We start from the raw sequence: 23,554 nt of genomic DNA, 5'->3' as shown, positions 1-23,554 counted from the left end.
AAAAACCTTAAAAAAAAACATTTTAAACCGTTTATAAGTTTATAGAAGATATTAACTATGCTGTTCAACTTTATCCAAATTCAAAAAAAAAAAGCTGAGCCATTCCATATTACAGGATACAGTCAATCTATTACTATATACATAGGTAGTTTATTGTAAAATAAATATATAAAAAATATAATAATGCATACATAAATTAGCATTTAAAAAACCTTACAAATTCACTAAAAAAACCATAGGTTTCACACATGTTATAGTTAGCTGGACAATGAAATTCTGCCGTTATAGTTAGTTCAGGTAACTCTAACTCACGCGACCGCAATCCACTGCTGATGATGTCACATATTACATCACTGATGACATCATCCAGAGAAGATGTGTCTTTCTGTAAAATAAATATTTTTTATATATGTATATCTAAAGGTTAATGGAAGAATAAACGGGTAAATAAGTGTCTAAATGGATGTATTTGTTTGTAAAATTAATTGCATAACTGACTTATTAACAGTATCTTAGTGAATACAGTGATGTGATATGTGACGTCATCAGCAGTGGATTGCGTTCGCGTGAGTTATAGTTACCTGAACTAACTATAACGGCGGAATTTCATTGGTGAAATGTCCAGCTAACTATAACATGTGTGAAAGCTATGGTTTTTTAATTGAATTTGCAAGGTTTTTAAATGCTAATTCCTAACTATAACGTGTGTGAATCCTATGGTTTTTTAAGTGAATATATATATATATATACCCCCGGGACACTGCTGTTTGCTATGACAGGGTGGAAGCCGTGTGGCTCCCTCCCTGTCATAGCAAACACTGGTTTGGATTTTAAAAGTGGGAGCAGGTTTCCTGCTCTCGCTTCCAAAATTCAAAGCAGATTGCTTTTCCACAGGGGGAGCTGCATGTTAGCAGCTCCCCTTGTGGAAAAGCAATGCCGGCTCCTGCAGGAGACGGGGAGCTGGCGGAACCGTGGGGGAATTGGGGCTCTGTCCACAGTCCTCAACTGAGAGGCCAAGCCCTGGGGGATGGGGTCCCCGGGGCCAGAAGTGGCCTGGGAGGGGGGCACGTGGCACCCCTCACCAATATTAAATTAAAGAAAGGAAAGGCCGGCCCCGGGGGATGGTCTGTTAAAAAAAAAGTATGAGGGGTCCCATTCTCCCCCACTCTAAGCAGGGGACTGACACTTCCCCAGGGCTCTTTTAATAATTAAAACCTGCGTGGGGGGGCTCGAGCCCCCCACACTCCCATGGGGACCACCACCTCCCTGGGCTTTGTAATGGTAGGGAGGGGGGTCACGCGGCCGCTGTCCTGGTGCCCTTCATGGCCCTGGGGACAGCCATCCCCCAGGGCCGGCTCTTGCAGTGTCCTGGGGTGCCCACCCTCAGGACACTGCTGTTTGCTATGGCAGGGCAGGAGCCGTGTGGCTCCCAAACTGTCATAGGAAACACTGGTTTGGATTTTGGAAGCCAGAGCAGGATAGCTTCCAAAATCCAAAGCAGATTGCTTTTCCACAAGGGGAGCTGCATGTTAGAAGCACCCCTTGTGGAAAAGCAATGCCAGCTCCCGCAGGAGGTGGGGAGCCGGCGGGACCGTGGTGGAAGTTGGGCTCCCCCTTGGTCCCCAACGGAGAGGCCAGGCCCTGGGGGATGGGGTCCCCAGGGCCAGAAGTAGCCTGGGAGGAGGGCCATGTGGCCCCCCTCCCCTGAGAAAATGTTTTTTTAAAAAAAGGAAATGCCGGCCCCGGGGTATGGGGTCCTCGGGGCCATAATTGGCCTAAGGAGGGGGGCCATGAGGACCCCTCCAAATAAAGAAAAAGGAAATTCTGGCCATGCCCCTGGGGATGGGGTCCCCGGAGCCCTAAAAGAAGGGGGGCCAAACAGACCCCTTCTGAAAAAAAAAAAGCTGGCATTGCGCCAGAGGCCCCGCCCACTCCCTGCAGCACTCTGCAAACGCACTATCTGGCAAGTTGTAGATTGGGGAATTAATTCACCTTGAATGCTGAGGGTCCCTGGGGGCCAAAAATCCCAACAAGTACCTCCAGTATGCGCCAGGGAGCTGTGTTGCAGAGAGGTGGTCCAAGGCCATGCCCCCTTTTTACACCACTCTGCAACGTAGCTCTGTGCTGCTTACCGGAGGTACCTGGTGGGCTAGTTGGCCCTCAGGGACCCACAGGATTCAAGGGGACTTAATCCCTCAACTTAAAACATGCCAGGGGTGCGTTTGCACATTGGTGTATGGAGGGGGCAAGGTCTGATATGTCAAGTGTGCAAACACAACCCCTGGCGCATTGTAAATTGGGGGATTAAGTCCCCTTGAATCCTGAGGGTCCCTGGGGGCCAACTAGCCCACCAGGTACCTCCAGTAAGCACCACAGAGCTGCGTTGCAGTGAGATGGTCTTAGGCCATGCCCGTTTTACACCTCTCTGCAACGCAGCTCAGTGGCGCTTAATGGAGGTACCTGGTGGCCTAGGTGGACCCCAGGGACCGTCAGGATTCAAGGGGACCTAATCCCCCAACTTAGAACGTGCCAGGGGGCTTGTTTTCAGAGTGGTGCAGGGAGGGGGTGGGGCCTGATATAACAAGTTAGCAGTCCTGCTGTGTGAGACTTACTGGAGGTAATAAAAGGGGTAGTTGGCCCCCAAGGTTGACACTGGGGGCTAACTATCACTCCTGTTACTTCCGCTAAATCCCACACAGTGGGATGGTTAAAATGTGTATGAAGGCCACGCTCACCTTTCTCCACCACTCTGCAAACGCGACTGCTATGTTATAGGTAGAAATTAGCATTTATAAAACCTTTGAAATTCACAGAACAAACAATAGGTTTCAGGGACGTTATAGTTAAAAATTAGCATTTAAAAAAACATTGAAATTCACTAAAAAAAACTATAGGTTTCAGGCACGTTATAGTTAGAAATTAGCATTTAAAAAACCTTAGGAATTCACTGAAAAAACTATAGGTTTCAGTGACGTTATAGTTAGTTGGACATTGCTCTCATACAAAACCATAGAAATTCCCCCGTTATAGTTAGTTCAGCTAACTATAACTCGTGCACGCTCAATGCACTTTTGATGATGTCACATATTACATCATTTATGACATGCTCAGTGACATCACTGATGACATCACTGATGACATCATCCACGTGAAAATCTGATGCACTTCCTCACACTCTAATATAATCTTTGATACACCCACTGTAAAATACAGACTACCATTTTCTAAACTATCAACACACCAATACCAGTTACTACATATGCACCCACTGATTCCTGGGTCTACACACACATCCACTTATTCACCCATACAATCACTCATACGTGCAGTCACTCATCAATACAACACTATCATAAGCACTCATACATCTATACAGACACTCACACACCACCACTCATCCATGGAGTTACTCACACACCTAGTCAGTCATGCAAAGAATCAATCACACTTCCATTTACTGACCTATACAGTTGTACACACACCACATCACTTTTTCAAACAGAAACAAATGCATTCTTACTCTCTTATACAATCACTGATACAAGTACACACTCATCCATACAGCCACTCTCACAATCACTGACTCACGTATCATCATTTATTTACTCCAACTCTCACATACACTGCCTTTTAAATATGTAGTTACTTGGACATGTACAACTGAGAAATCCATTCTCTCACCAACACACCCATTCACACACTCACCCACCCATATAGCTGTTTGCATATGCACTCTTGAACCCATACACCCAGTGAATCAACCACTCACACATCTATGCACAGAGTCACACATCTCCCACCCCACCACACACACACACTCAGGCACCCATCAATCAATAGCCCATATAGACACTCATGTAGTTACTGACCAACCCATGCAGCAGCTAACACAACAACAGATAGACTGTTACAGACATTCGCACAATTTAGTCACTAACCCATGCATTCAGTAAGACATGTTTAATCACTCACTTATACAATCAGTTACACACCTACAAAATCCTCCATCCACACACTTATACACCCACTCATTCATCAATACACCTTGGCATATATTCATAAAACATATTTAAACTTTACAGAAACACAGTCACTCAATGATGTCATCAGTGATGTCATCAGTGATGTCATTTGAGATGTCATCAGTGATGTCACTGACCATGTCATGAATGATGTAATATGTGACGTCATCAGAAGTGCATTGCGGGTGCGCGAGTTATTGTTAGCTGAACTAACGATAATGGGGGAATTTCTATGGTTTTGTACGAGAGAAATATTGAACTAACTATAACGTCCCTGAAACCTATGTTTTGTTCTGTGAATTTCTAAGGTTTTTTAAAGCTAATTTCTAACTAAAATATGCCTGAAACCTATGTTTTTTTCAGTGAATTTCAATGTTTTTTTAAATGCTAATTTCTAACTATAATGTCTCTGAAATCTATGGTTTTTTTGTGAATTTCTAAGGTTTTTTAACGCTAATTTCTTACTATAATATGCCTGAAACCTATAGTTTTTTCAGTGAATTTCAATGGTCTTTTAAATCCTAATTTCTAACTATAATGTCCCTGAAACCTATGTTTTTTTCAGTGAATCTATATAAACAATAAGTACTCCACAATTTACATATCTAAATTCAGTTAAAAATGAATTAACAATTACTAATTTATTACTAATTAATTACTATTTTAATAATTTCCCAGCCTAGACCCCTACAATCCTACCAGTCCACAACTAAAATACATTTAAAATAAATAAGTATTCCATAATTTAAATATTTAAAAGTCACGTAAATAACTAATTTACAAATAATAAATAATATTAAATTAACTTCACATTCCATAAACCTACAAACCTAGCATGTTGTAACTAAAATATAAGTAAAATAATCTGTATTCCATATATTACATAAATAAAAATCAAATATTTTATTACCAATTAAATTGCTAATTAATTATGACCTACTTAATTCCCCACCCTACAACCTTAGCAGTTTGCAACTAAACTCTAAGTAAAATAAATATGTGTTCCATAGAAGACATAGTAAAAATGTAATTAAATAATAATGAACAAATACTAATTAATAGTTACGTAATTATAACTTAATTATCTTCCCACCCTATAAACCTATAGAGCTAACAGTCTCAAATAACATATAATGAAAATAAATCAGTATTACCTAATTTACATAATAAATACCAATCATAAAAGTAACTAAAATTCATTCAATAATTCATTATTAATTGTAACCTAATTACCTTCCCACCCTATCCTCCAATAAACCCAAGAAACTGCTACAACTCCATAAATTACTATTAAAAATTAAGTAATATATATTTAAAATATTCTAAATCACTTAAAATCACAAGCTGTTTAAAAAAATAAGTTTAACATTTATATAAACCACTTGAAAACAATGTTGAAAGTATCAATATTATTTAAAACTATATTACTTACTTCAAAAAACAATATTTCTGTCAGCGATATTTGTGAATCACAACATTTGAGAGTCACAGTATTTAATTTCTGATATTTCTGTCTCCCGGTATTGTTAAATTGATATTTTGTCCAAAGATCTTCCAAGTCTATCCCTAACCAAGCCCCTGCAAGGCTTAGACCTGAAAACCTCTCCAACACTCTTTCCTCTGGTTTCAAGATTGATGTCAATATAATTATTGCATAATTGCACTTAGGTGCAAAGGCTGCAAATTACTGGCCTGACACCTACTTCTGTGATGACTTCTAGACTGTGGTATCTATACTGTGGTGGTGGAATCTAAGTAGAGAACTGGATGGTGAGTTTCGATAAATCAAGCAGTGTCCAACAGTTGCCAATGGCTGCCTATTTGAATGCATGCAATGAAGGAACATTGAGGTAAACATATGTTGGAAAAAGATGAACATTTTTTCTCTAAAATATATAAGTTGTAATTCTTCATACTTTTTCTCTCCTTTCTAAGGAAAAGCAGAATCCAGCAACAGAATTTAACATGACAAATCTATTGACCAGCACCCTGCAGATATTCTTTGCGGGGGCTGAAACTACTGCCACTACCCTGACATATGGGTGCCTGATTCTTCTAAAATACCCAGAAGTGAAAGGTAATTTTATGGAGGTTTTGTATTTGCGTCCTTTTACCAATCATGCTGGCTTTGTTGTAATTCACAGCAACTCTGCCACATACTTAATTTAGAACTCCGTCCAGGCAACCAAAACATTTTCAGAAAACCGCAGTGAGGTTTGTATGAGTAGAGAAATGCACATGTGTACATGCCTAATAATTTGTGAATTAAATTGTTATTTTCACCATTTACAGTTATATGCTGGTCAGTTGAAAGTTGACAGTTGACAAGCATGCAGTACTGGAAGACCACATTTTCTTTTTGGAAATTGTACTTTTGTGTGTTTCATAGGTAGGCAGCAAATGAGCAGCCCAGGTGCTTATCGTTTTTCTGCTCTTTGTTTATATTCAGACCTAGCACACGAAACATTCTCATGGCAAGGGTGGAGTCAGTTGTTCTCATCTTGCGCAGCTTGCAACACCTCTTGATAATGAAAGTTTTTATGACTGTTCAGCACTTTAAGCCATAAAACCGCTACTAGGTTTGTCACTTTAAATGTAGTAAATAGTGACAGATGAGTTCTAGCATGATATTTGTTCAGTCAATTTATTTATGGATTGTAAAAGTGACTTCTAAATGTATTGTTGCTAGGATCTGCAATGTGTATACTGTGTCATCTAGAATCCCTAGGCCCTCTGAGATCTAGTAGGCAAACTAACTTTGACCATGATGTTTCCTGGCATTGATGCAGTTCAGACCAAGTCCACCTGACACGCGATGCTGCTTCAGCAAGGCACGTGACGTAGCCACTTGGCGGGTATATTTGAAACACACTTGGCTAGAGAATAAACAGCAGCAGAAGTCCATAGATTCAGAGAGAACTTTAACTGAAACTGTAACGCAGCTACACCAGGCCATGGCTGTCCCACCAGCCAAGCAAGGGGTGGTCTGACTGTGGAGCCAACCTGAAACCGAAAGGTCTGAGATTTTAACAGACCTCACAGCTGTAATAGCTGCCGTGCTCCAAAAAACCTCAACAGCCCCCTTGGGCCTGGGAAATACCTCAGCAGTCAGAGTGGCCAAGGAGCTTAGGGGGCTAAAAAGAACAAAGACAACCCTTAAAGAGGGCATGTCAATGGGAAGAGATAGAATAGCACGCCTGGCTGAGTATTGAGAGCAGTGCAAAGCCAACACTAGGAGATGATGGACGGAGCACTGAAACATTTCAGACTCTCACCCCCAGTCACAGATCTGAGTTGAATCCATCATAGTTGCTTAGCTCACTTCGCCACCCAAGTTCAGACCAAGCCATATGCAAATCAATTTTGACCCTGTTCCTCATTGGAACATTCCAGCCCGAACTGCCAAGCCAGGTCTTCTCTGGACCTGAAACAAGCACCCTGTGACCAATGTTCCCTCTAATATTTCTAATATTGTTTTCCTTTGAGTGGCAATGAAGGTCCTCTGTGCACTACAGCCAAGGCCATGTGCGCCTGCACCTCCCTCGTGTTGCTTTGCTTGCCCACCTGCCCTCATCCATCTGTTATATATATATATATATATATATATATATATATATATATATATATATAATTTTTAATTAACTTTAGTTAATAATATTATTTAGGGAAGACTTCCCCTCCAACACCTGCCATTTTTTATGTTTTACGCTGCTATTCCCCCCTCCAACCTCCTGTCTGCCACAAAAACATAAAAGCCAAATAACACTCGTATACCAACAGCCATTTGGATATGTCAATGCTTTTTTAGCTATACTGCATAGCAGCACTTACTGCTTTGCAACATATCTTAAAGAGGAAAAAGAATTGCTATGACCTAGTCAATGTTGGCTGTGTCATGGCACTTGATGATGAAATAAGCTTTATTTCGATAAACACATATCTTAAAAGCGTGTACATTTATAACATAAACAAATATATAAAATCACAGGACTAGTCATAAAACTGTGATATCACCAGATTTCCAGAGCAAACAGAAGATAAAAAATAATATAAATATTATATAAAAGGATAAATAAGACAGTTTCTTAAAAAGAAAATACAAACAAACAATATACCAAAAGGACTGCTTATGTATGGGCTACAAGGGCTTTTGATCTTATAAGCCAAGACCACCTTAGGAACTTAGATAATGCGCAAACATACAGAGATCGTGTATCTGATTTAAGAATGCGCAAAGCTGTGAGATGGTCTCTTGTGCCTAAGTCTCTACACAAAGGTTTGAGCCAATAGGTCCTTGGAATTTTATAATCAGGACATGCAAATAGAACATGTGCAATTGACTCAACTCGAGTCTCGCAGTAAGGAGAAAATGGTGATGTCTGAAAAGGTGGCTTCCAGCGTGCGGTTAGTTCGCTCACTGGAAGTGTACCAACCCTAAATTTAAAATAGAGGGCTCGATCAAAAGGCTTCTGAATAATATCAAGATAGGGCTCATAGCGCACTTCATCTTTAAGCCTTAAAAACTCAGTAGTGCTTCTACCACCATAAAAACTAGAGTTCCTCTTCGCAGTGACCCAACTCCAGTACAATTTCTTCAGTTCAGCTTTCGGGGGTGAGGTTCTATTCACCCAGGCGTCTTTGAGACCGAGGTCACAAAGCAAGGTCTTAACATCTTTCAGCCATTTAATTTTGTACCAACAAGGCATAGACAATATTTCAGTCAGACCCTCCGCATACTTGGCTAGCTCAGGGGTTCGCCAAAGCCGAGCCCATAGGAGAAGGGGGCGGACTTTTGCCAAGTCTTTCATCGCATGGCACCCCAGGTCCATTAACAGAGGCACTACTGGAGTGCTCTGGGGTAGTGCCATCAATTCCTTATAGAAACTGGAATCAGACTTAGCAAGCTCGTCAATGTTATTCAGGCCCCATAGTTCGGCACCATAGAGTGCCGAGCTCACACCTTTTGCTTTGTATATCTCTAGGGCTGGGGCTTTTGGCCTAGACATGGAAGAACGATGTTCCCTGAGGAGGGCACCAGTAACCCTCTTATGATTTAGAAGCATCTTTTGTATGTGAGGTGACCAACGCATAGTATCTGAAATGCGAATACCCAGGTAGTCGAATTTTTTTACGCTATCAAGGTTAGCCGCATTCAGAACTGGGGGCCGCCCTAATTTTTTGGCTGGATTCAATATTAGGTATTTCGTTTTGGCGGAATTTATTATAAGGCCTCTGCCATTACAGAAGATTTGGAAGCTGTCGAGAAGAGTTTGGAGACCCATAGGTGATTTAGACAACAAAAGAGTGTCGTCAGCGAACAGGAGAGTTGGAATACGTTCGCCCGCCAGGGATGGCGCATCAGAAGGAACTTTCATCAGGTGCTCCACTACACCATTCACATAGAGTGAAAAAAGGGTAGGAGCAAGAACACATCCCTGGCGGACACCCGTGTTCACTGGGATTCTCTCTGTTTTCTGGCCCTGGGAGCCCCACCGCACTTGTGCATAGTTTCCCTCGTGGAGTTTTATTAGTAGAGCCAGTAAGTTGGGGGAATCTTCATGCTGGCCAAGACGCCCCACAGAGTAGCTCGGGGAACTAGATCAAAAGCTGTTTTGAGATCTATAAAGGCGAGATAAAGGCTGCCCTTTCCGAGAAGGACAACCTTCCAGTAGATGAGGAGCAGTCTGAAGACTTGTTCTATGGTACCTGTCCCGACCCTGAAGCCTGCCTGATAGTCTGAAAGGATGTTATTTTCTTTCGCCCAGAGTAGGATCCTCTTTAGAATCACCTTCCTGACAACCTTCTGGGTTGAGTCAATCAGACTAATTGGGCGATAGTTGGCTGGGTCGTCCCTGCCACCCTTCTTAAAGATCGGGACGACCACAGCCCCCTTCCAAGATTCAGGGACCGAAGCACCATTAGCGATGGCATTAATTAGGGTGGAGAGGACCTTCCCCCATCTGGATGGATCTAATCTGAGGACGTCACCGGGGATACCATCCGGACCAGCTGCTTTCTGGGGAACAATGGACTTGATAGCATTGACCACTTCCCTTTCAGTAAAAGGGTTAGTGTTCAATGTACCCATGGAGGGAAAAGCCTCTTTGGGAAAAAGCTCCCCCTCGCTCTCGGGCGGGGAGGAGTAGAGTTTGAAAAAGTGCTCAAAGCAGACCTCACTGGTGATGATACATGTCATGAGTTTGTGGGCTGGTCTGTTCTTGGTCCTTATTATGCTCCAGAAAGGACCTGATTCACGTTTTAAGGAAGCCTCCCTTAGTGCCTGCCAATACTGTTCTTCCCATACCTTTTTAGCATTAGTCACACAGATCTTGTACTCCTTCCTGGCCAGCTGGATCTTTGGCGTGATCCTGCTTTTAAGGGCCATGATTAAGGCAGATTTCTTCCGCCTACAGTTTTGTGTGTACCAGCCATCCATGAATTTATGCTTATCCCCCCCCTCGATGGCCCGCCTTTACCATATACTCGAAATAAATTCCCCAGCTCTTTAATAGTACCTTGGAAAACGGTTGGAGCCTTGCCAAAAGCAGCCTCATGGATATTAGGCGAGGCCAGCTCGACTTGTGCTGCACACAGTATTGCCCCAATCGACTGAACTTTCTCTTCGTCGAGCATCACTTTTCGCCATTTAAGGTGCCTCTCGCAGTTTGCGGGGCGCACCTCGAGGGTTGGCATAAAGCTGGCTATTGGTGGAATCAAAGACCCATTTGCTCCCTCCCATAATGGTTTCATACTTAAGGATAACTGGTTGTGGTCGCTATCGTCAGAGGGAATTATTTCCATGTCCACCACATATGACCAAAGTTTAAAGTCAAGGAGTATATAATCTATCCTTGAGGTATGGTTTATCCTGTTATAGGTGTGGGCGCCTTGCAGGTCTGAAGCTGTTCTGCCATTTACCGCCCTTAGTCCGAACTCTAGGGTCATGGTGTTCATATGTATAACTGATTTTGTCCATCTCCTAATGGGAGGCAGTGATAGTATCGGAATGCCTCTTTTGGCATCATCCTCCAATAAATCAGGAAGGTCTAGTGATGCAAGGGGCTCAAAAGAACAATTAAAGTCTCCTGCTACCAGGACGTGGGATGCGTGATGGCACTTTCGCAGTTCACCCTCAAGAAGTGTAAGTACAGGTGACAAGGCTCCTCCGCTTAAACCCCTGGCATAGACATTAAATATGTCTAGAGACTTCCTTCCCTGGGCTCCCTTGAGAGTAAGCCTTAAAATATCGAGAGAGATATTTTGGCCCTGCCTGATATTGCACCCGAGAGAGATGCTGACCCAGATAAGAAGACCGCCCGAGGGACGTCCTCTCCCAGTCGAAGATAGAATGGCCGGCACAAAGAAGGTGGTATAGCCAACCGTATGGTGGGGCACTGTGCTCCAAGTCTCCTGGAAGATACAGATGCTATAGGGCTCTATCAAAGAGTTCCAGTTTGGGAGATCTAATTTGCTAGCGATGCCAGCTACATTCCAGCTTAGAACCCTTAAGGGAGGGACGTCTGTGACTAAATCTCGTGTTGTAAGAGGAGTGGCAGAACTAGGGATAACCTGAGACAAGTTAGGTGTGGGAGGCAATGACTGGTGATTTATATCCTGGAGATTTGAAATGAACTGTGGTCTTGGCTGTTGGGCATGGAGGCTCAGAGTGTTAGGTAAGGGATCCCCAGCTGATTTAGTAAGAGTTTCTATGTCTTCTTTGTATTGGTCGCCAGCGGAGGTATAAGATCCAACCGCGACAGGGTTTCCATGTCAATAGGGATCATAATGGCCATGAAGTTCTCGATATCTAGTAAAGGCAGGAGTGGAATAATCATTGTCACTGATAGTCCGGGCCCCCTTATGGGGCCCATCATGAGCCAAATGAAAAAAAGACTGTGAATGATGAAATACACAGAATCTGAATAGAATTGACTTAAGTCAAGACATCCTATACCATTGGTAACAGGGCCTGATTGATGATTACTAATTAGCCTTGTAACTCGAGGATCCCTGAAACTTACAAGAATACAATCACCAGACATGTTCTTAGGTCTATTACCCACCCAGGAAACCCTTCTAACATGGAGAACATAGCCATCCAGATGCCTAGGAAGCGGCTTGTTGTTGTTAAGCCAATGAGTTGTTTTGTTTTTTAATTCGGTAAAGGATTCAAGCTTGCCAGCTTTAAGCTGAGGAACTCCAGTTAAAACAACCACAAAAGGTAGGCACTCCGGTGGCAAATTAATATGAGGTAGGTTTTGCTGGGTGCAGATAACAATATCGTTCGGTTGGTCTTGTATAGGAACCTTACTAGGTGATTTGGACAGACTCTGGGTGGATTCTATCTCGTGTCCTAATGCTTCAGGGTTTCCATGACTATTAGTTGGGCCGGAGACTAGCTTTTTTTTCGTGGATTTTCTGCCCAGGTTAAGCGTAGGTGCTAAGGGTTTGAGTCCTGATGCAATGGCTCCATTCTTAGGCCCTAAATTTGGGGCAGTATTTGGGTGTAGCGAGGTAGCTTAAGAAATAGGCTTGTTTTGAATATTAGGAAGGGGGTCGGCAGTGACAGGATTATCGTGGCCAATCTTCGAATGCAACTTAATTAATGATTTAAGAGAAAAGAAGTTGTCTAGAGAGGCCTGCTCGAATCTCTCGAGCCTCTCAGACAGTGTCTTCACTCTTTCAATCAAAGGGAGTGTAAGAGATTTAATAAGTAGTTCGAATTGGCCAACAATGGAAGATTGAAACTCAGGGCCATATGGACCAGGATGTAGGGGTAGCTGCTCTGCAGAGGTTTGGGGTACCAGGTTATTAGAATGCACAGAGGATGATTGTATCCTCTGTTGTTGAGGTGTAGATATCGCTGTGCGACCCACTTTCCTGTTGATGGTATTGCAATGTTTGGTTTTACATTTCTTTGGTGCTTTTACGTGGTCCCCCTTATGGCCACTACCCACTCTTTTTCTTTTGCTTGGAGCAGTTATAGATCCTGCGATATTAGCTGACTCGGGGGAAACTGGAATTTCAGGGGAGGGAATTATGTTAGTAATAGACTCAGAGGCCGCTGTTGGAATAGCCAGCAGAGGTGAATACGACAAGTCTAGCTGTGTTGAAGGGCCATGACCTTTAGAGCTATCTAAATTTTTATCCGCACTAGTCGCCGTACTTTGTTATTTCCCCAATGTAGTACTATTTGTTTGGTTACTTTCTGTAACGGGGGAAACAGCCATTGCTATTTTGCCCAATGAGGAACGTTTATCATTGAGCTGGTCGAGGGATAGTCGGCGTTCTGTGATAGCTATTTCCTTTTCGAGGACAGAGCAGGCACGTATTATGAAGTGATCTAAGGTGCCACTAACACTGCCCCCGCCTGACCCACCTCCCTTTCCCGAGCGCGTGGACATTGCCATGAGCTCAGTTTAGGAGAACAAGTCAAATCGTGTGATACAATAGACTGAATACTATTGTCAGAACATCCACACTTAGTCCTCAAAGTAGTAAATAACAAGACACTTTACCAAATGCAACAGTACAGTGGGACCAAGAGAAATGGCCTGGCCCAGCCTCCTCTGGCCCCTGACGGCCACAGACGGCCCCGCCCTTGTCCCGGGCTTCTCCCGGGCTCGTTCCCGTGCGCGATCCGCGCAGCGGAAACAGTGGTAAGTTGATATAGGACCGGTGGGCAGGAGGGCAGGTGGGTGGCCCTAGGCCCAGGTGGAAGCAGCAAAGGGCACCTGGGAGATGTAGTGTTCCTCCCTTCCTTCCTTCCCCATGGTGGCGGCGTTAATGTCCAGCAGCGGTGGCTCGGTATGAGCAGGAGACCACAGGATACAATGTGGCAGCAAATCCGATGGTAGGCAATACGAACCGGGACCCGCGCCAGCGGGTTGCGCGAGGTTTTTTGAAGAACCAGTGGGCGGGAGGACAGGTGGGCGGCCCTGGGCCCAGGTGGAAGCAGCAAAGGTCACCTGGGAGATGTAGTGCTCCTCCCTTCCTTCCTTCCCCACGGTGGCGGCGTTAATGTCCAGCAGCGGTGGCTCGGTATGAGCAGGAGACCGCAGGATACAATGTGGCAGCAAATCCGATGGTAGGCAATACGAAGCGGGACCCGCGCCAGCGGGTTCCGCGAGGTTTTTGGAAGAACCAGTGGGCGGGAGGGCAGGTGGGCGGCCCTAGGCCCAGGTGGAAGCAGCAAAGGGCACCTGGGAGATGTAGTGCTCCTCCCTTCCTTCCTTCCCTACTACTGGAGTGCTCTGGGGTAGTGCCATCAATTCCTTATAGAAACTGGAATCAGACTTAGCAAGCTCGTCAATGTTATTCAGGCCCATAGTTCGGCACCATAGAGTGCCGAGCTCACACCTTTTGCTTTGTATATCTCTAGGGCTGGGGCTATTGACCTAGACATGGAAGAACGATGTTCCCTGAGGAGGGCACCAGTAACCCTCTTATGATTTAGAAGCATCTTTTGTATGTGAGGTGACCAACGCATAGTATCTGAAATGCGGATACCCAGGTAGTCGAATTCTTTTACCCTATCAAGGTTAGCCGCATTCAGAACTGGGGGCCGCCCTAATTTTTTGGCTGGATTCAATATTAGGTATTTCGTTTTGGCGGAATTTATTATAAGGCCTCTGCCATTACAGAAGATTTGGAAGCTGTCGAGAAGAGTTTGGAGACCCATAGGTGATTTAGACAACAAAAGAGTGTCGTCAGCGAACAGGAGAGTTGGAATACGTTCGCCCGCCAGGGATGGCGCATCAGGAGGAACTTTCATCAGGTGCTCCACTACACCATTCACATAGAGTGAAAAAAGGGTAGGGGCAAGAACACATCCCTGGCGGACACCCCTGTTCACTGGGATTCTCTCTGTTTTCTGGCTCTGGGAGCCCCACCGCACTTGTGCATAGTTTCCCTCGTGGAGTTTTATTAGTAGAGCCAGTAAGTTGGGGGGAATCTTCATGCTGGCCAAGTCGCCCCACAGAGTAGCTCGGGGAACTAGATCAAAAGCTGTTTTGAGATCTATAAAGGCGAGATAAAGGCTGCCCTTTCCGCGAAGGACAACCTTCCAGTAGATGAGGAGCAGTCTGAAGACTTGTTCTATGGTACCTGTCCCGACCCTGAAGCCTGCCTGATAGTCTGAAAGGATGTTATTTTCTTTCGCCCAGAGTAGGATCCTCTCTAGAATCACCTTCCCGACAACCTTCTGGGTTGAGTCAATCAGACTAATTGGGCGATAGTTGGCTGGGTCGTCCCTGCCACCCTTCTTAAAGATCGGGACGACCTCAGCCCCCTTCCAAGATTCAGGGACCGAAGCACCATTAGCGATGGCATTAATTAGGGTGGAGAGGAGCTTCCCTCATCTGGATGGATCTAATCTGAGGACGTCACCGGGGATACCATCCGGACCAGCTGCTTTCTGGGGAACAATGGACTTGATAGCATTGACCACTTCCCTTTCAGTAAAAGGGTTAGTGTTCAATGTACCCATGGAGGGAAAAGCCTCTTTGGGAAAAAGCTCCCCCTCGCTCTCGGGCGGGGAGGAGTAGAGTTTGAAAAAGTGCTCAAACCAGACCTCACTGGTGATGATACATGTCATGAGTTCGTGGGCTGGTCTGTTCTTGGTCCTTATTATGCTCCAGAAAGGACCTGAGTCAGGTTTTAAGGAAGCCTCCCTTAGTGCCTGCCAATACTGTTCTTCCCATACCTTTTTAGCATTAGTCACACAGATCCTGTACTCCTTCCTGGCCAGCTGGATCTTTGGCGTGATCCTGCTTTTAAGGGCCATGATTAAGGCAGATTTCTTCCGCCTACAGTTTTGTGTGTACCAGCCATCCATGAATTTATGCTTATACCCCCCCCTCGATGGCCCGCCTTTACCATATACTCGAAATAAATTCCCCAGCTCTTTAATAGTACCTTGGAAAACGGTTGGAGCCTTGCCGTAAGCAGCCTCATGGTTATTAGGCGAGGCCAGCTCGACTTGTGCTGCACACAGTATTGCCCCAATCGACTGAACTTTCTCTTCGTCGAGCATCACTTTTCGCCATTTAAGGCGCCTCTCGCAGTTTGCGGGGCGCACCTCGAGGGTTGGCATAAAGCTGGCTATTGGTGGAATCAAAGACCCATTTGCTCCCTCCCATAATGGTTTCATACTTAAGGATAACTGGTTGTGGTCGCTATCGTCAGAGGGAATTATTTCCATGTCCACCACATATGACCAAAGTTTAAAGTCAAGGAGTATATAATCTATCCTTGAGGTATGGTTTATCCTGTTATAGGTGTGGGCGCCTTGCAGGTCTGAAGCTGTTCTGCCATTTACCGCCCTTAGTCCGAACTCTAGGGTCATGGTGTTCATATGTATAACTGATTTTGTCCATCTCCTAATGGGAGGCAGTGATAGTATCGGAATGCCTCTTTTGGCATCATCCTCCAATAAATCAGGAAGGTCTAGTGATGCAAGGGGCTCAAAAGAACAATTAAAGTCTCCTGCTACCAGGACGTGGGATGCGTGATGGCACTTTCGCAGTTCACCCTCAAGAAGTGTAAGTACAGGTGACAAGGCTCCTCCGCCTAAACCCCTGGCATAGACATTAAATATGTCTAGAGACTTCCTTCCCTGGGCTCCCTTGAGAGTAAGCCTTAAAATATCGAGAGAGATATTTTGGCCCTGCTTGATATTGCACCCGAGAGAGATGCTGACCCAGATAAGAAGACCGCCCGAGGGGCGTCCTCTCCCAGTCAAAGATAGAATGGCCGGCAAAAAGAAGGTGGTATAGCCAACCGTATGGTGGGGCACTGTGCTCCAAGTCTCCTGGAAGATACAGATGCTATAGGGCTCTATCAAAGAGTTCCAGTTTGGGAGATCTAATTTGCTAGCGATGCCAGCTACATTCCAGCTTAGAACCCTTAAGGGAGGGACGTCTGTGACTAAATCTCGTGTTGTAAGAGGAGTGGCAGAACTAGGGATAACCTGAGACAAGTTAGGTGTGGGAGGCAATGACTGGCAGTTTATATCCTGGAGATTTGAAGTGAACTGTGGTCTTTGCTGTTGAGCATGGAGGCTCAGAGTGTTAGGTAAGGGATCCCCAGCTGATTTAGTAAGAGTTTCTATGTCTTCTTTGTTTTGGTCGCCAGCGGAGGTATAAGATCCAACCGCGACAGGGTTTCCATGTCAATAGGGATCATAATGGCCATGAAGTTCTCGATATCTAGTAAAGGCAGGAGTGGAATAATCATTGTCACTGATAGTCCGGGCCCCCTTATGGGGCCCATCATGAGCCAAATGGAAAAAAGACTGTGAATGATGAAAATACACAGAATCTGAATAGAATTGACTTAAGTCAAGACATCCTATACCATTGGTAACAGGGCCTGATTGTTGATTACAAATTAGTCTTGTAACTCGAGGATCCCTGAAATTTACAAGAATACAATCACCAGACATGTTCTTAGGTCTATTACCCACCCAGGAAACCCTTCTAACATGAAGAACATGGCCATCCAGATGCCTAGGAAGCGGCTTGTTGTTGTTAAGCCAATGAGTTGTTTTGTTTTTTAATTCGGTAAAGGATTCAAGCTTGCCAGCTTTAAGCTGAGGAACTCCAGTTAAAACAACCACAAAAGGTAGGCACTCCGGTGGCAAATTAATATGAGGTAGGTTTTGCTGGGTGCAGATAACATTATCGTTCGGTCTTGTACAGGAACCTTACTAGGTGATTTGGACAGACTCTGGGTGGATTCTATCTCATGTCCTAATGCTTCAGGGTTTCCATGACTATTAGTTGGGCCGGAGACTAGCTTTTTTTTCGTGGATTTTCTGCCCAGGTTAAGCGTAGGTGCTACGGGTTTGGGTCCGGGTGCAATGGCTCCATTCTTAGGCCCTAAATTTGGGGCAGTATTTGGGTGTAGCGAGGTAGCTTGAGAAATAGGCTCGTTTTGAATATTAGGAAGGGGGTCGGCAGTGACAGGAATATCGTGGCCAATCTTCGAATGCAACTTAATTAATGATTTAAGAGAAAAGAAGTTGTCTAGAGAGGCCTGCTGGAATCTCTCGAGCCTCTCAGACAGTGTCTTCACTCTTTCAATCAAAGGGAGTGTAAGAGATTTAATAAGTAGTTCGAATTGGCCAACAAGGGAAGATTGAAACTCAGGGCCATATGGACCAGGATGTAGGTGTAGCTGCTCTGCAGAGGTTTGGGGGACCAGGTTATTAGAATGCACAGAGGAAGATTGTATCCTCTGCTGTTGAGGTGTAGATATCGCTGTGCGACCCACTATCCTGTTGATGGTATTGCACGGTTTGGTTTTACATTTCTCTGGTGCTTTTACGTGGTCCCCCTTATGGCCACTACCCACTCTTTTTCTTTTGCTTGGAGCAGTTATAGATCCTGCGATATTATCTGACTCGGGGGAAACTGGAATTTCAGGGGAGGGAGTTATGTTAGTAATAGACTCAGAGGCCGCTGTTGGAATAGCCAGCAGAGGTGAATACGACTAGCTGCTGTTGAAGGGCCATGACCTTTAGAGCTATCTAAATTTTTATCCGCACTAGTCGCCGTACTTTGTTGTTTCCACAATGTAGTACTATTTGTTTGGTTACTTTCTGTAACGGGGGAAACAGCCATTGCTATTTTGCCCAATGAGGAACGTTTATCATTGAGCTGGTCGAGGGAGAGTCGGCGTTCTGTGATAGCTATTTCCTTTTCGAGGACAGAGCAGGCACGTATTATGAAGTGATCTAAGGTGCCACTAACACTGCCCCCGCCTGACCCACCTCCCTTTCCCGAGCGCGTAGACATTGCCATGAGCTCAGTTTAGGAGAACAAGTCAAATCGTGTGATACAATAGACTGAATACTATTGTCAAAACATCCACACTTAGTCCTCAAAGTAGCAAATAACAAGACACTTTACCAAATGCAACAGTACAGTGGGACCAAGAGAAATGGCCCGGCCTCCTCTGGCCCCTAACGGCCACAGACGGCCCCGCCCTTGTCCCGGGCTTCTCCCGGGCTCGTTCCCGTGCGCGTTCCATGCAGCGGAAACAGTGGTAAGTTGATATAGGACCGGTGGGCAGGAGGGCAGGTGGGCGGCGCTAGGCCCAGGTGGAAGCAGCAAAGGGCACCTGGGAGATGTAGTGCTCCTCCCTTCCTTCCTTCCCCACGGTGGCGGCGTTAATGTCCAGCAGCGGTGGCTCGGTATGAGCAGGAGACCGCAGGATACAATGTGGCAGCAAATCCGATGGTAGGCAATACGAAGCGGGACCCGCGCCAGCGGGTTCCGCGAGGTTTTTTGAAGAACCAGTGGGCGGGAGGGCAGGTGGGCAGCCCTAGGCCCAGGTGGAAGCAGCAAAGGGCACCTGGGAGATGTAGTGCTCCTCCCTTCATTCCTTCCCCACGGTGGCGACGTTAATGTCCAGCAGCGGTGGCTCGGTATGAGCAGGAGACCGCAGAATACAATGTGGCAGCAAATCCGATGGTAGGCAATACGAAGCGGGACCCCACTTGCTTTACCTGTGCTTTACGCCTGTTCCGCTTTGCAGCATATCTAATAAAACATTGACAAAGCCAATAGATCTTGCATAGAAGAAACCTATTGGCTTTGCCAATGCTTGTTACTGTAGCCATGGTCAAACAGCCAAAAAAAAACACCTGTAAGACCAGCCTGATGGCCCCATAGAGCAGTGAACGTGTGTGTCTGACGCAGTTCGGGATTCTCAATTCCTCTCTATTACCACGGACAGAATGATTTCTCAGTCACACACACAATTCACACACTGGTGGGGCCCATAACACCAACATTCATTCTATCAAACTATCTGCACCTAACAAGAGGACACTGTTTCTGGACACTGCTCTGGAAGGACACACCACTTTCCCTATATCACCCTTAGCATCCCTTCCATCTAAAGGGTCGATCGAATCATTTAGTTTGATTGAGTTTAATGATACCTTAACACTCTAAATTATTCAATAATACATTTCAATGAAATAATAACCCGACACATAAGTCAATTCAATTATTTTATCTAATTAAATGCAGGTTAAATCTTAATAATTCAATCTCATCTTTGTCATATTTACCTATTCTGGCTAATTGTCGTTTTCTAAGTCAGAATCCGGTCCTCAGTTAATTCGTCAAAGTTCTGTTCTGTCATGCAGAGTCACCGTCCTCTCCGTCAGCATAACATCAGGAAACTGGAAATGACGACGACTTTTACCTCTCTAGTCTACCATTATTTATACTAAAATTGCAAAAGTATCAAATGCAATTTTGAGGATCTCTGATTGGACCATTGAAGTACATCTTGGTGCATTAGGAAACATTCGATGAAGTTCTCATGCGGGAAAAGTTTCAATAGGTCAAGGCATGACAATTTTATTAGTCGATAGTATCTTTTGTTTCATATTTAGGAGGATTGGCGCTTCGCCCAGGGTGGCCTTGTTGAGCACCGTGGTGACAGGTCACCGACGGGGCACGGCTGCTGAAGTTTGCGCAGGCGCACTTCTTGTTCCATCACTGATGTCATTCAATACAGTCAGATTCAGTGGGCAGCCATCTTATGGCAGGCCCAAATGGTCAACTTAAGTAAAGAAACACAAAAACGTAATTAATACATTGAAATGATTAAAACAGTGTTATCCCCTTACTAATACCCATGTGTGTGTGCATTTATCTAGCAGTACGCAACATTTAAAGCCGTTAATACTTGTTTATATAAGCACAAATTTACAATAACATAACAAAAGCAACGTTTATCATATTAATATGCATACAACTTAGTTAACATATTATTTAGCCATGCAAATGCATTCCCACGTGTATTCTTTCTGTTAATAAGGTTGGTTAGACACCTTACATCAAACCATTAATTGTATTATGATTAATTAATATTCGTTTTAATATAAACATGCGAAAATGAAGTGGGTACACAAAAAGAAAACATAATACCCGCTACAGCAATCCCCCCTTTGGTGATTTTATCATCACAAAAACACAAAACCCACACATTTTATCTTCCCCTTTTACAGAAATTCAAATGTTTTCTTGCTCAAATTATAATTCGGTTTCCCCTTCTTTTTGCTGATTCATACATACTCTCCTTCCACTCTTCTAATTCTATCTCTTCAAATTCTCTTTCTAGTTACTTTTCTTTCATTTAATATTTTCTCGTTTAAGTCTCTTTTTGTTTTTATTATGTCTACAACACATACATCCTAGTCTAAACATTAATAATATAAAAATTACACATGTTAGAGGAAATAATATTTTACCTATAAAGGTACTACCTACTTTAACTAAGAAATTCTTAATAGCAGCCATTTTATTGCTAATTTTAGTCCAGATACTTTCAACCTCCAGAGGTACTATTTCATCATGCAATTCTGTAATGTTTTTAATGTAAACCTTTTTTTGCCAATAAGATATCACAGGCAAGTCGATTTTGCATTACCATAGCACGTATGGCAACCATTCAGTATTTACTAATAAGAATCCTCCAGCGGTGCTTGTTGACAAGCGATCCACTACTGTTGATAGTTTCCGAATATTATTTGCATTCAAAGATATTCCCACTGCTGGTATCAAGGCTCCACAAATATCACCTACAATTTCTGCCCAAGTTTCTCTTCTACTACGCATTAGTTTATTATTTTGTCCATCATTTTCTACTCTATCCATATGAAAGATTTTTGGAAAGACCAGGCCAATATAACATGTGCCATACCAATGGTCGGGCAATCGATAATAAGCCTTGTTCCCACAAATGTAATACAATCCAGGAAAGACTGCATCATTTCCACCTCTAAATCCCCATCCGGTTGCAATAAAATATGTATCATGGCACTCACTAGTCCCTATAAAACAATAATCATATTGGGATCTTTCTCTCACAATACATAATTTGCCTTTCTGTGGTGTATCTATATCCATAGTTGGACTGGCTTCATTTTTCAACTCCTTTTCTTTCTCTATATCCCAAACCGTTTTATCCATTTTACTTCCTTCTGCTTTCCTGTGCATTTTTAATCTCCTTTCCTCAACCATGTCTAAGAATGTCTTTTCTTCTTTCTTCAAACTGCAAGTTAAATTGTTTCTAAAAATCTATTCTAATGTTAGTTCTTTAGTTTCTATAAAAATGTCACCTTATACTTTAGCAGTTTTAGCTGGGTTTAATTCGTTATTCATAGGCACTTGTCCAAGAATTTTATCAACATTAGAAAAAGAATATTCTAATTTACCTACTTTATAAAATATACTAATTAACCTGCTACATGATATTCCATAAGTTGCTGGAAGGTGATGATAAGTCACTCCTTCTGAAATAGAGGCAGGTAACTGCATACATACGTAGCAATCCCTTACATCCATTGTCTTTACATATTCATACAATAATTTTGAAAACACATTGTTAGAAAAATCAGTTATAGACCTATCCTTATGTAAATGTTCATCACTTATTCTAGTTGGAACTATCTTTTGGGAAGTCTTCCCTATGTTAGTCGTATTTTCAGTATGTCCTTCTAATGTATCTAAGTTTACTTTGAAAGTGATCAGCAGAGCAAGTATGCTCCAAAGAAGCATTAATAATCCTGTACAACAACAACACATCTTGCACCATCTTTTCATAAAGGTACATCTACTCTTATTATCATCTATGTTAGCCATCTTGTTAAAATAGACCGTGTCTTTTGACTTAGTCTCTTCTACTCCACTACTGGTTTTTCCCCTTAAGGCACTAAGCACCTAACAGGTTGTTCCAGTCATTCAATTTTCTAGTTTAGTCTTTTAATTTTCTTTCACAAAATGCCTTTCCTGGAATTATTCAGTTTGGGATCTCATCATTTTTCACTTCCTTCTCGTCATCCAAATACAGAAATTCCTGAATTTCCGCTTCTTCTCCAATGTCGGACAAGATAACTCTCAGGATTCCTGCTGCTTCTTCTTCCTCAACCACTTTCAGCAAAGCCTCCTCTGGATTTCCTTGACTATCTGCCTCTTCTCCTTGTTCAGGCAGTGCCACATACGTCCATTCTGGCGACTTATACATCTGGTTTGGTTACCTTGTTCTTTTGTTTTCTTCAGACACACGTATCTCTTCTTCTTCTGTTTTGTTCTGACTTGACACTTCATTCACTTGTTCAGCCTTTGATGGATTAACTTGTGTCAATCGATATCTCAGTTTCTTTATCTTATTTGGCCAAAGATCTCCTTTAACATTTCTTCTTGATTTGCCTTCTTTAATGTTTCTCTCCTCTATCCAAGTTCTCTTTCTCAGAACTCGACCTTCAGGTATCTCATTTTCACTTTCTTCAGATTCTATCTCAATTGGCTTTTCCTCTCCAACAGTTTCCTTTTCCACCTCTTGTGTTTGCCCTACTTTTGTCCCTCCTCGGGTCTCTGACACGCAATCTTCCTGCTGTCTACTTGTCCCTTCACCTAACTCAGTGTTGGTTGTCCCTACACCTCCTCGGGGGATTTCCGCAGAAATCTGTCGCTCTCTCTCTATTTCTGTCCCTTCTTCACCTTCAAGAA

At 43.6% G+C, this 23,554-nt stretch overlaps 1 protein-coding gene across 1 annotated transcript in view; it reads left to right on the top strand.

Annotated features, from left to right (window-relative positions):
* LOC146798097 (cytochrome P450 2G1-like) overlaps positions 1 to 23,554 on the top strand; it is a 1,186,024-nt gene that overhangs the window by 842,310 nt on the left and 320,160 nt on the right. Inside the window, exon 7 of the mRNA XM_085625315.1 lies at positions 5,958 to 6,099. Coding sequence (XP_085481441.1) covers positions 5,958 to 6,099 — 142 coding nt within the window. The remainder of the gene's footprint in view (positions 1 to 5,957; positions 6,100 to 23,554) is intronic.

The sequence above is a fragment of the Triturus cristatus genome, chromosome 9 (assembly GCF_964204655.1).
Source record: "Triturus cristatus chromosome 9, aTriCri1.1, whole genome shotgun sequence".
Taxonomy (NCBI): Eukaryota; Metazoa; Chordata; class Amphibia; order Caudata; family Salamandridae; genus Triturus; species Triturus cristatus.
This window is presented reverse-complemented; position numbering and strand designations above follow the sequence as displayed.